The 13858-nt window shown below is 41.8% G+C and overlaps 1 protein-coding gene across 1 annotated transcript; it reads right to left on the bottom strand.

The window, feature by feature from the left end:
• Positions 1-1147: 1147 nt before the first annotated feature.
• On the bottom strand, positions 1148-9689 carry slc22a21 (solute carrier family 22 member 21; the record flags this gene model as incomplete). Its single annotated transcript, XM_083987231.1, has 9 exons — positions 1148-1287; positions 2422-2604; positions 2707-2921; positions 4584-4681; positions 5692-5818; positions 6838-7009; positions 7124-7278; positions 8366-8469; positions 9291-9689. The coding sequence occupies 9 exons, from the start codon at positions 9687-9689 to the stop codon at positions 1148-1150; spliced, it is 1593 nt and encodes a 530-aa protein (XP_083843357.1).
• Positions 9690-13858: the final 4169 nt, after the last annotated feature.

Here is a 13858-nt window from a genome sequence, read left to right as displayed (position 1 = left end):
ATATTTCCTAAAAAAAAAAAAAAGATCTGCACATATTAAATGTGAAAAGATATGCACATTAATAATGTAAAATAATAAAAGTTGCAGCTCAGTGCCGTACAGCCCTGGTACAGATTATTAGAAACCTCCTCCTATATATATATATATATATATGTGCACTGTTAATTTTATTCATTCAAAGCTTTGCTATTTTCAGAAACAGTATAATATCAGTATAGTAACAGTTGCATTGGTTCACTCTCCATGTGACAGTAGTTAGACACTGTCAGAGAAATCATTATCATATTATTTTGTGTTCTTCGGTTCTGTTGAAGTCGCATCATTTCAGTTTCACCTGACAAAAAGTCCATAAGTAGAAACGTCCACAGAGACGCGGCTTCCCTCCTCAGGCTGGACGTCGCTGCTGCTGCTGCTGCTGCTGCTGCTGCTGCTGCTGCTGCTCAGTGTTCACAGGGCAACGTGAGACTTCCTGTCTGCAGCGTTTTCCTCCTCTTCAGTCTGAGCTGCAACATACGATTTCCTCCGACAACATCTACAGCAAATAATAAAAAAAAAAAATACTGAGCATATGCTGAAGGAGGTGAGCATTCAAACTGATGTGGAGAAAAAAAGTTTGATATCAGAATTGCTGTTTGAGCTGCTTTCAATAATAAGTTATATCCTTGCATTTCTATTTGCTTTGCTCATTTGTGTAGTTCCTTCTTTGGGGAAATTTCCAGTCTTGCAGCAGCAGACATAAAAAAAACAATATTTGCATTTACACTGAGATAAATATTTATACTTGAACCACGTGCTGCCTTTTTTTCAGTTGAACTTTTTTTTAAAGCACCATTTTTATAAATCTGCTCTGTGCGCATATGTTTAATTGTAGGAGCCAAAGGAAATGGACGTGGTGCATGAAAGACCTGTAAGTGAAGCAGCTTGTGAACAGGAATGGTATTCACTTTTTAAATCCTGCGCTTGTATCATGAATCAGGATTTAGAATAGAAGATGAAAATGCTTCCAAAAAAAAAAAAACAGAAAGAGAGAGAACTGATTCAAACTTAGTTACAAAAGGAAAAAAAACTGTGCAAAACATAAACTGAGATGTGTGATAGTGTGATAGTGAATGAGATGACGGGGGGTGGAGGGGTGGGGAGGGGTATCTCACCCTGGGAACTGCTGCATGTGAGTGATGGTGTCGGGCAGAGGCATTCCATAGCTCTCAGGCAGCAGGAGGCTCAGCAACCCGGCCAGGGTGGTGAGACTTCCCATGAGGATGTAAGGCAGTGAAACAGAATAGCTTCCTGTGGCAACACATCAGAGGAGCAGACGCTGAAAAGCAACTCTCCGTTACAGCGGTGGTGGAGAGCAGTAAAACAACACAAACACAAAGGATGGAGACTTTTTTTTTTTTAAAGGAAGAAAAAATGCATCAGTAAAACCCAACTCACTAAATCTTAACTGGGCTGGTTTATTCAAACCGAGTGCTGCTCTTATGTTTCTGTTCTGGTGACATTTGTTCCTGTGTTCTAGAGAGGGTCCAGCTTGGCCTCTTGAGTCTGGAGTACCTTTATTAACACTAATAACACTATTACAAATATATGTTTAAATAAAATATAGAAGCCCATATCTGAGTTTTCCAAACCCTGAATCTGACAGACACCAAGGATCAAACTCATCTGACACATGGAGGATTTTAAAGAGGAACTATGCAGGATTTTTACCTTAACTTTGCTACATTTTTACCTTAATTAACCAGCTTCAGAGTACAAGTGCTGGTTAAATAAATGACTTGTGACTTGTTCCAGGGAGAAAGGAGGCTCTCTGCCTTCCACCTAGCATCTCATGGCTGAAAACCAACCTTGTAAGATCAGAGCCTCCGACCCGGTGTCCCAGCTTTCAACACACACCCCGTAACCCGTAATCTCTTTTTATGACAGATAAGACTACACAAATATACACATATTACGTTATCCACCGCTCTATTGATTGCTTTCTTGCTGGCTTCGTTGTAAACAAATGCACATGGCCAGGAGGAGGGTTAGCAAAACAGCAGAAAAGCGACAGGACTTGCATAGTTTCCCTTTTAAATGCAACTTTCACCACATGAAAACACAGATCTACTGTACTGTTGCTTTGATGCTTCAGATTAATGTAATCAATGAAGGAAAAGAAATACAAGACAGAGACGGAAAAGAACATGAGGACATGAATCCATGTTTCCACAGTAGAGGGACATTTGATGAGTATTTGTTTGTACTTTAGATCAAACAGCTGATCACACCCTGGTTTTCTATGAGAAAAGTTTTCAGCTCCTCTGTGGAGATTTTATGCCTCAATGTTGAATTTTGAGAATGTCAAAACATAAAGAGTATAACAGGATCAGTGATAGGAAATACAACCCTAATGTGCTTAGAGTGATCTAAGTTCATCCTTACTTAGGTAAATGAAGTACGGAGCGATGATGCTGCCGATCCTGGAGGCCATGGAGCAGGCACCTAGAGCCGTGTTCCTCAGCACAGTCGGGTAGAGCTCTGCTGTGTAGGCGTACACGATGGCAAATGTCGTCGTCACGGCAAACTTCCCGATCATCTCGAGTGTGATGGCGAAATAAATCAGGTCTAGAGGAATAAAAATTCAAATTACCGTTCACACAAACCTGACATAAAAGGTGTGTGTAAAGTTTTTGGCTTTAATCTGATCCACTGAGGCGCGGTGCGTACTTGCTGGTATGAGCTGTGTGAAGAATATGAACGTCCCTCCCATGATGAGGGTGGCCGAGAGACTCAGCCGCCTGGAGCACCAGCGAAACAAAACCCATGACAGAGTGTAGGCCGGGATCTCCACCAGCGCCGACAGGAAGCAGTTGAAGTGCACGTTGCCGTGAAGGTTCCCCGTGTTCAGGGAAAGCGCGAAGTAGGCGATGGTCACGGTGTTCCTGTGGGACATGGTGTGATGGATGTTAATCACACACAGAACAGTCCAAGAGGCGTTCACTGCCCTGTAAAGCTAAATAACACAACAACAATGGATCAGCAGTTGTATTAGTTTCTGTTCTGAAAGATGAAATCTGTAAAAAAAAGAAAAAAAAGAATGAAATATGAGATTAGGTTGAATCAGAAGCTGTAGCCGAACACAGAGAAATATTTTCACTAATGGACCCTGACACCTCGGTGATGTGGTGATGCTGTGTTTAGTCAATTAGTCGAGTGTGTCAATCACACACACTTTGGCATCATGCTAAAGTTTGGGCATCCCTGTTCTGTTATGTTCTGTAAAAGTGAATAGTTAAGCAAGTGGAAGATGAAATGATCTCAAACTAAACATGAACAACTCTTGCAATATTTTAAGCAAAATCTGTGTATTCTTTTTTGTTTTCTACAGTTATAGAGTGAAAAAGGCAGCAGTCTGCAAAAGAATGGGAAACTCAGGAGACTTGAGCTCTCAGTTAACTTTGACCAAGGTATCAGACAAGATATTTAATAAATCTGTGTGATCTGTTGCAACCCAATTTCCCTATGGATAATAAAAACTGCTACTACTATTTGCAATTTGCACACTACGATAGTTTCCAAAGGGGGGGATACTGTAGTTACTAACTATGCAGGGTGGGCAAACCTTTGCTGTGGGCCCTTTTCTTTTTCTGTCATTTTGAAAATGTAAAAGATGAAAATATATATTGCTTATATGTAAAGGTAATGTGTCATCTGTAATTTTATGCCTTTTTGGAGAGCATTTCATCTTCCACTTGCTGAACTGTTCACATCAACAGAAATTTTGACCGGGGCTGCCCAAACTTTTGCATGACACTGTATACAGTATGTGGTGGTTACTAACAACTGAATCTGTTCTTCCTTCTACCAGGAGAACAAAACGGAGGCCAGACTGGATGCTTACCGACACAAACACACTGTCAATGACAACACAGCAACTACAGTAAGAATATTATATATTCTATGGGAGAAACCTAGCAACCTAGTTATTGTTTATTTTATCAGTCCACACTTTTTTTTACAGATTCGGCCATCTACTGAATATATAAATAGTTACCGACCTGCTTACAAATTCAGTTAATATGTAATTGTTGTTTAACCCCTTAACACCCTCTGGCCTGTGGGTTGTGTTGCTTCTTGCAGTATGCATGCTGGGTGGATTTTAAGGGGTTAAAGCTCCTTTCTGAGTTGCAAAATAGTCAACAAAGAAGTTTTGGTGACATTTTTAAGTTAATGTATTAATTCTAATAATTCTAATTAGATCATGAGACTTTTTAGTGCTAGACTTAATGGAGTTTGTTTGTAAATGAAAGAAAAATCAAGCTGCACCTGTTTTCGGACTCAGCAAGGAAGTGTGTGCAGGAGAAAAGAGTCAAACTGTGAGTTACATAAAAGCTGATTTTGATCTTAGTTGCAGGCTTCACAGCACCCGACAGATCATTATTTGTTGTTACTGAGACAGGATGACATGTGGTTGAAGTGATTGCCTGAACATGCTGAAACTGTGTGTGTCTATACAAGTGCTTAGGTGTGCGTGTGTGTGTGTGGTTGTGCGTGCAGGGTCACAGCACTGAGAGTGCGGATCAGGTGGGACAGCGGGGACTCACCAGACCAGCCACAGCGTGACAGAGATCCAGCGGATGTTTGGAGAACGTAACAGGTCACAGATGTTGTGAGCCGCCGCCTTCTCGGGCCCGTTCTCTTTCTGTGGGGCAGCAGAGCACGTGGAACAACACACACACTTAACAAGCAGAGCCATCGGTCCAGAAATCATTTCATTAGACACAAAGCTGTGATGGAGCGGCCGCTCGCTGAGTGAACACATGTATGTGCACATGTTCATAATAAAGTACAAAAACACCAGGATCAGACATGGAGGCAGACGTCTAACATGAAATTGTCACAAACTCGAAGGCAAAACACTTGTTATATTTAGTAACATTCATTTTTCAGAGCTACTTCATGTTTATGATTGTTGATATTCATCAGATATCCATGCATCAACAGGATTAAACAAAAAACAACTCAGACTTCAGCCTGTAGCTTCAAAAACATGTTAAAAAAAAACACTGACACAGAGTTAGAAAACAATATAACAACACCATCTAATCCAGTTTCCACCTGTAAGAAGCAGAAGTGGTACAAATTAAAATGTTTATTTACTTCTGCTTGTATCAACGCTCCAGTGTTACTCATGTAGTATAAACATAAATAAATAACTGTATGTCATGCAGAGGATTATTCAGGTGGACCAGTGTGTCTCAACAGAGTATTTTCTGGAACAAAGGTCACTGTTTGTGTTGCAGTCAGTGCTGAGGTTGGTGGATCGCTGGTTCGACTCCCAAACCCGCCTCCAAAAAAATAATTTTACTGGAGTCAGTAAGTGACGTCTGTTGGTTTGTAGATGAAATTAAACGTGTAGAGAAACAAAACACGTGGGAAGTCAACCTACAGCCTCAGTAGAGCTGCTTTACACCACAGACACACAAGTGGAGTCGACAAACCCAGAACAGCTCAACCACTGCAAACCAGTATGAGCAGGGACAGTGGGGAGATGTAGGACAGGTTAATGGCTGAGGTATAAGGGTCACAGGGTCACAGCAAGAACCGAGAGAGAGACAGGTGAACAACTGGACGTGTCTGCACCGTGACTGTTCACAAGAAACACAACAATGAGAAACTAAAGAGACACCTGAAACTGCATCTGCCTCTCACCTGTGAGGGAACGAAGATGACCGACGGGGGCTGGGCCTTGTTCTTCTTAGCGGCGTCTCTCACTGTGGCCTCGGCCTCTTCTAGTCTTCCCTGAGAGAGCAGCCAGCGAGGAGACTCTGGGACGAACCTGCCTCAGTCCACAACGAAGAGAGAGACGAGTTCAATCACAAACCACACAGCAGCTGCCCTCTATCCTCACTGTGTGATTCATCATCATTTTAAACCGACAGCCTCCGTTAAAGTAAAACGCCCCCAACACCAGCCTTCATGAAGTTGTGGCTGTTAAACTGGCAATAGATAAAGGTACAATCAATTTATGTATACATAGATAGATGTGGACAAAATAAAAATAAAACAGAAAAAACCCACAGTTGTCACTGAAATAACTTGAAACTAACAAAAGTAAAGGACGAAAGGACATTCTCTTAGAAGATCTGTGGACAGAAGAGACAAAACTGAAGCTTTTTGATTCAAAACTGAAGCTTTTTGGAAAGTCACATCAGCTGTGACTTCATGCAAAAATGAAGCACACAAAGAAAAGGACACTGTACCTACTGTGAAACATGGATCAGGCTCGGTTCTGGGGCTGAGGGCGTCTTGAATCTGTGCAGGGTTCAATGAAATCTCAAGACTATCAAGGCGTTCTGGGTCAAAATGTGCTGCTCGGTGTCAGAAAGCTCGGCTTCGGTAAGTCGTATGTCAGGGGGTCGGTCTCCCAACAGGGTATTGTCCCAAATCACACAGCAGCTAAAAAAAAGACCCAAGAACAAAACACTGGACTATATATTCTGGAGTGGTCTTCAATGAGCATTGATCTAAATCCTATTGAATCTGTGGAAGGAGCTGAAACATTTGGTCTGGAGAAGGACAACCTTCAAACCTGAGACGAGAAGTTTGCTCACGAGGAGTCGACAGGTGCAGAAGTTTCATTGAGAGTTACAGAAATCCTGATTGCAGCGATTGCCTCTAGTCTAAAGGTTGTGCAATAAAATATTAAGTTATACCATCATTTGAAACAAAACGCAAACGTTATTTCAGTGACAATTGTGGGTTTTTCTTTCTCTAACGGAAGGGTACCAACAATTTTGTGAACATTTACCTCTAAAAACCACACAGACACACACAGGCCAGCACACACCTACCTACCACCAGAAAGGCAAACAGAGGAAGCAGGGCAGCGAGAGGCTCATGGCCAGATTCCTCCAGTCTCTGATGAAAAAGGCCCAGGCCGGCAGCAGCATGTAGCCCACAGCGAAGAACATGCACACACCCACTGTGGAGAAGATGGTCCGAACACGTGGACTTAAGATCTCCGTTCCTGGACACAGGAACAGGAGAAAAAATAAAAAACAATACGTCCTCTGCTTCGTTGTGAACTTTGTTGTGAGCAGGAAGTTGTGGTGAGAGTCAGTGAACGGAGCAGAGCAGATACCTAAGACGAATGCAGACACATAATTGGAGATTTGTCCGAATCCCATAACAAAGAACACGATGCAGAAGACGAGCCAGGAGGGAGAGAAGGACAGGATGAGCGTGGACACTGCCTGGACCGCGGTGGTGGCAAACAACACGATCTTCCTCCCGTACCTGAACACAACATGAAGCACAGATACGTCATCATCAAACACAGGGTCAGAAGATGAGAAGTGTTGATGTTTTACATACAAATGAGCCAACAGAGGATTTTTTCCTAATTTCTCTGGTTTTACCGAACTCTCAGCTTCTCTTGACTCATTGTTTTGGTTTTATGTTTCACTGACAGTGTGGTTCACTCAAATCACACAGCACATACTCCTGTTGTGCACTCATGATTGACGAAATGATCAAAATTAATTAAGAAACAAAAAGATGTAGTTTTGTTTCAGTCATTAAAACCTGGCACCACAGTCCAACCTGGCAGCAGGTGATGTGAGCATCAAGCAGAAAATTTCTGGCCAATTTCTTATTTAATAAGAAATTGGCCAAAGGGTTTTATTGAGTTAGACTCCAGGACTCCTCCCCCTGTTTTTTTGCCAATTTAATTTTGATGACTTAATCTCAGGTTCCTCATCAGATGCAACTTCATCTGGCGACACAGAAAAGTTACACACACACTCAACTTTTTCCACCAAAGCAGCGGGATTGTTCATCAAGTTCAAAACACAAACCTTCATTTGGTCGTCAAAGATTAACTGATTTGGTCGTCAAAGGTCAAGGTGTCCCCACAGAACACAGCTTTGGTTTCTTGATTTGAGGGAATTTGTTTAGATTTTAGACATTCATTCAGACTCTCAAAGATGAGTTACTAAGGAGGTCACTGTGACCCAACATGTTTTTTTGTGTGCTTTTAAAAAAAAGCACACAAAAAACTCACAGTTAAATTCAACTCTCTTCGACGATACAATGAAGTGATGATATTTTATAAACAAATAGCCAAAGGTCGACTAGACCTGATCCACTGATGGGTGTGACCTAAAGTCTGGTTGTAAATCTATGTCACACTCAGACCTTTTACCCAGAGCAACTGAAAAATATGGTAATTGATTGACTGAGTCTAGAGTAGATATGTGTAAAAAGACATATTGTTAAAGGTTAAAGCAGACACTTAATGATTGGCCGACACATGCATGTCTCTCTCTCTCTCTCTGAAACATCCATTGACCTTTTTGCCTTTGCGTCTTTTGTCTTGTATCACCTGTCAGAGAGCTGTCCTGACACAAAGGAGCCAGCGAAAACTCCACAGAAGAAGATGGAGGAGGTCAGTGGGTTCTTCCACCTGTTGTCACACACCAGGTCCCACTGCAACACACACACACGCCTCACAGATCTGAGCACAGCTTCAGTGGCAAGAAAATAAACAATATGAGAAGCACAATAATTATCAATAATCATTATCTTAATTACTGCCCATGTGGAGTTTAAAACGTTCACTTTTGGTGAGACTTTATAGCAGCAGTGTGTTGTGGACTTGGTGATAGATGTGTTCCAACATGCTTTTAATTGGTGAACTATTATAACACACTTCAATACACAACTCCATCCACTGTTCTGTAGGGTATCTGGGTATTTTTTTTAAATGGTGTAAAGTAATGGGACATTTTGGTGTAACCCATAGTATGCTTTACGAGTGCTGTATAACCATGTTAACTAAGTGAACTTCCTTTCACCTTGTGGAAAGTGGTACTCAGCTAATCCCTTTGATGATACCTGTGTCGAAGGGGGGTATGGTGAGTGAGATAAGGAGACACAGGTATCATCAAAGGGATTAGCTGACATGGTTATACAGCACTCCTAAAGCATACTATGGGTTACACCAAAATTGAATGAATGAATGAATTTATATTTATATTTATTTACGTGCCGTGCACCAATTAAGGCGCCCAGCCTATAAGGGCTTACAAGACACATTGTCATCATATTTAGACACCAAACAAAATCATCAGAGCACAGACAAAACCAAACAAAAACAAAAACCACATGGAATTCACATAAATAATTCACTTTTTCTTTTTGACCGGGCACTTTTTATGAAAGTAGCTATAGTAAAGACTTCTTTTCTGAAGAACCATTCCAACTTTACCTCATCATCAACCCAAAACAACTGCTGCAGGTGAACTGACCTCGGTGGTGATGGTGGAGATGTAAACGCTGCGGTCGTACGCCCAGCCGTCCACGCAGCTCTCCGTCGGCACCTGGGACAGATTCACGTCCACTCCGGGCAGCAGCCCTCTGTCCGAGAAGCTCAGCACATCCTCCAGTCTGTATCTGGAGCACTTGCTGAGCACCAAGGCGCCGCTGTGCAGGTCCTGCTCCAGCGGGATGCTGCTGTTCCTCCACGCCGCGCTCAGGTTGAAGTGCGCGGGGATGAAGCACCGGTGAAGCGGCGTGTCGGCGAGGAAGACGACGGCCAGAGCCGCGAAGCCGTTTGGGATGACGGTGAGACAGAGCAGGAAAAACACCTGCTGCTGGAAACGACCCCACTCTCCCAGGAAGGCGGTGTCCGCTTCGTAGTCCGTCATGCTGCTGCTGCAGTTGTTGTTGTTTTGTAGAGGAGCTGGAGCTGGAGCTGCACGAACCTGGTGGTGGACAGAGAGACACGAGTGTGGGAGTTTTTGCTGTGGTCATTTTTGTTTGAGCAACGACACCATCCCACCCACCACCCGCTGGACGTAGCCTACTGGACCGTGGTAGCAGTGTTGGGAACGTAACTTTTAAAAAGTAATTAGTTATAGTTACTAATTACTTCTCCCAAAAAGTAACTGAGTTAGTAACTCCACTACTTCACTATAATAGTAACTAGTTACCAGGGAAAGTAACTATTGCGTTACTTTTTCTTTCTTTTTTTTTTAAGTTTAAATATGTCGAAGAATTTGGATTTTTTTTCTCTCATTTTTAAATTGTATTTTATTGTTTTCATATATTTCACTGATCGCAATTATGGAACGCAAGTGTGTGTTTTATTGAAAGCGAGGCTGGTGTGCCTATGAAAATAGGTTACAGTGGGTTTTTTAAGTGCTGTGGCTACAAGCAAATCTCATATTGTCTCTGTACAAAGACAACAAAGACCTTTTTAAATGTGAAAACAGCGGAGACCTATTCAAGATTTGCGTTTAATAACAGGCGAAACATCGAAATTAATTTATTCATGGCCACATTAAGTGAAATTATTAACTTTACCGATTATCCATCTGATTATCTGTCCTGCTGCGAGCGCACAACAGGGTATCTGCGGATCCTTAAAAAGTCTTAAATTCATGTATCTAAAATTAAGGCCTTAAAAAGTAGCTATTACATTTATTAGAAAATTCTAAGATGGTCTTAAATATATAATACACAGCATCATAAAATATGTATGCACTTAAACTTTTATATGAAATAACAGGGTATGCGCGCGGGGTCTTAAAAAGTCTAAAATGTGAAAATCTAAATTTTAGGTCTTAAAATGTCTTAAATTTGTTGAATTATTGTGTTCAAGTCTTAAATAATTTTAGACAGGTCTTACATTTTCTTATGCCCACCATGGGCGAGCATTTCACTCGCATTTGCCCCTAAAAAAAACAAACATGTGTGAACCGGAAAAATCACAAAAAGAAAGAGCACACGATTGGTCAAAAACTACAAATCCCACAATTATCTGGCCTCAACAATAACAGTAGTTAGTGTAAGTAAGGGAGAGTGGAGCTGTAGGTGAAAAGAGGAAACAACGCCACGTCTGGTCCTGTTCTATGTTGTTCGTTCACACCGTCACCGTTTATTCGTTACGTCCGCGGTGTAAAAGGCCGTGACGCAAAGACGCGATTAGGCGCGAGACGCGATTAGGCGCGAGACGCGGTAGACGCGACTTTTTTTTTTTGCGACGCAATACACCCGATTCTTTTATGGCGACGGGACCTTCGCGTCTTCGTCCTTTTCATCGTGTGAAACGAGGAACGCTTTTTTTTCGCTCGAGTTTATACGCGCGACCAAACGCGAGATACGCGAGAAATGCGATTTATCGCTCGTTTTGACTTTGTGTAAATTCGCGTCTTCACGAGCCCGCCCATTTTCACTACAACAACAACATTTCTGCTCTCACCAACCATGGTTGAGGTCACAACGCTGCTGTAGCTGCTCTGGAAGAGTTCCAGCTGATGAGCTACAGAGACTTTGGGGTCAAAGAGGAGCAGTGCGTCGCTGTGTCGGACTGTTTGGATTTAATGAAGAAGCTGCACAGAGTCAGGTGAGCAGAAGCTCAGGACAAACACTTCGCTCCGGGACATAATGTAGCTACACCTCACATGTTCTTGTCTTTTACCTCAGGGAGATTAAAGTAGTGTCTGTTTCCACTTTCCCGAACTCGGCAGCTTCCCTCTGCTAGTCTGTGTGTGTGAGGCTAAACTGCGTGCGTGTGTGGTTTGTGTACAAACTGAACACTGCCTCTGATTGGCTTAGCATGAAACCTTACTCTGCCTCAACCAATCATCATCACTTATGCGGTTGTCTCGTCCCTCCCTCCTCCCCCCTCCCCTCACCAAAGGAGAGGAGGAAAAAACAACAACAGTTTAGCAGCTTCTGTGTCTGAGATGAGCCAAGTCGGAGGACAACGGCTTCAAAGTAGTTTGTAACGCGCCTCATTTAATTGTCGGTAACGGTAACGGCGTTGTAACGGTGGAAATAGTAATTAGTTAGATTACTCGTTACTGAAAAAGATAACGCCGTTAGTAACGCCGTTTATTTTAACGCCGTTATTCCCATCACTGCGTGGTAGCCTATCCTCAGTTCACCGAGCAATCCTTGATCCAATATGAGACCAAAGCACTTTTAAGATCTATAAAAAAAAATAAAAAAAACTCGCAGCAGATTGACAGGGTCCCAGACGAGACAGACAATAAAACACCGCATGGTAACAAACGGTACCAAAGGTCAGAAGAAGCAGTATATTTTATCTTTACAGAGCTTCTTAAGTGTCATCTCAGTTCATCCTGAACTGAAGTGCATGGATGTCAAAACACAAAAATATAGGCTATTAGATTTCAGTGATGAAAAGTTTCTGTCCATCACCAGAATCACAACAACTTTTATTGACAAGTAGGCCTACAAAGAATTTACCATGACAAGTGCAGACAGTCATGTTAGGGGAGACTGGGGACAGTTGCAACACTTTTTGCATTTGACTCTGTTGCTCAGAGACAGTTTGGATTAGACATACCAAATGTTTGTCTGTTAATAGTCAAAACAATTTAAAGATTATTACAAAATCCACATTCTTCACAATTTGCATTTGAATGTAAGGAGTCAGATATGTAGCCTATACTTTTTAGATAATTAGACTATTCACTGTATCCTCCTCTGCACATTAAACACACAGTTGCACCAATGCAAGGGCACAGACATGTAGCCTATAAACCTAAAAAAAAAAAAAAAAAAAACGTTCATACCTCAAAAACTTTTTCTTTTCTTTTTTTGTTTTCAATAAATCCTGGAGCATCTTTTCAAAAATCAGTGAAATCCAACTGAGCATGTGCAGTGTGAGTGTCATCACTCTTGTTTCTGATCGGAGAAAAATGACATATTGCAACCATCCACTGTTGCAACTGTCCCTGGTCTCCCATAAGTCAAAGAGCAACAACTGTAACAACTGTAAATACAAATTAAGACAAAAAATAAACTAGAAACCATAGTTAAAACAGGAACACAGTATCTATAAAGAGATATGCAGTGTGTATATCTGTACCTACTACACCTGTGGGCCCTGTTTCAGAAAGCAGGATGAGTGGAAACTATGAGTATATTGAGCCTGAGATGAACCGGATCAGTGTCAGTCGCTATGGCAACATGTGCCATAGCGACTCCTATGTCATTAGATTCTTCACCAACAGCAGCTTTTTAAAAGTTCTTCTTTCTTTTTTTAAATTTACATCGGAGACAGTGAACACATCATAGACAACGGCTCATGTGGCTCTGTTATAAGACAAGACCGAGCAGGTTTTCATGTGGGGCAGTGTGAGCAGAAATTGTCCATACAGTAGCAACTATTCAGCAATTAAATGAACCGAAGCCAAATATTGCAAGAATGAAACTAAGCTAAATGTCTTACTGTTTGATTTGAAGTAGATTACAGCTGAACAAATCAATAGCCATCAGGCCACAGATTACACACAACCACATAGGCTACTCTTTTATACTGTATCTATAATCATGAGAAAATGCAGTGCTGACCAAAATCTATGCAAATCCCTTGATTTCGAACCCGGGCTGACTGCAAAGATATATGTGTTACCAAGTGAGCTACATGACAACACATAGCATTAGTTGTTTTGTTGTTTTCTCCTAGTTTTTTAGAGAGTGCACTGCAGTATAATGTTCATACTCCACATGCGCCGCCGTTAAACTCTCCAGTTGGGTTGGAGTGAAATTTGCGGCTCTGTTTCTTTCTTTATTTCTGTCATTGTGAATGTGATGATGGCTTCTTGTGTTCACGGTGAAAGCGCCTCCCCCATAGGCTCATCAACATACTCAGGGTTGATTGAACCAAACTAATTCTGATCAGCTGTTCTGAAACCAAAAACGTAGAGTTTTCCAGCTCAGGCTCAGTCGACCCGGAGCTCGGGATTTGAGTTTGTTGAGCCTGCTTCTTCCTGAAACGGGGCCCTGTCTGTCTGAAGCAAACGTGCAGCATGGAATAACAGCATGAATTAGTCACTGTGCA

The sequence above is a fragment of the Trachurus trachurus genome (assembly GCF_905171665.1).
Source record: "Trachurus trachurus genome assembly, chromosome: 14".
In the NCBI taxonomy this organism is placed as follows: Eukaryota; Metazoa; Chordata; class Actinopteri; order Carangiformes; family Carangidae; genus Trachurus; species Trachurus trachurus.
Note: the sequence above shows the minus strand (reverse complement) of the source record. Positions and strands in the feature narration are given on the sequence as shown.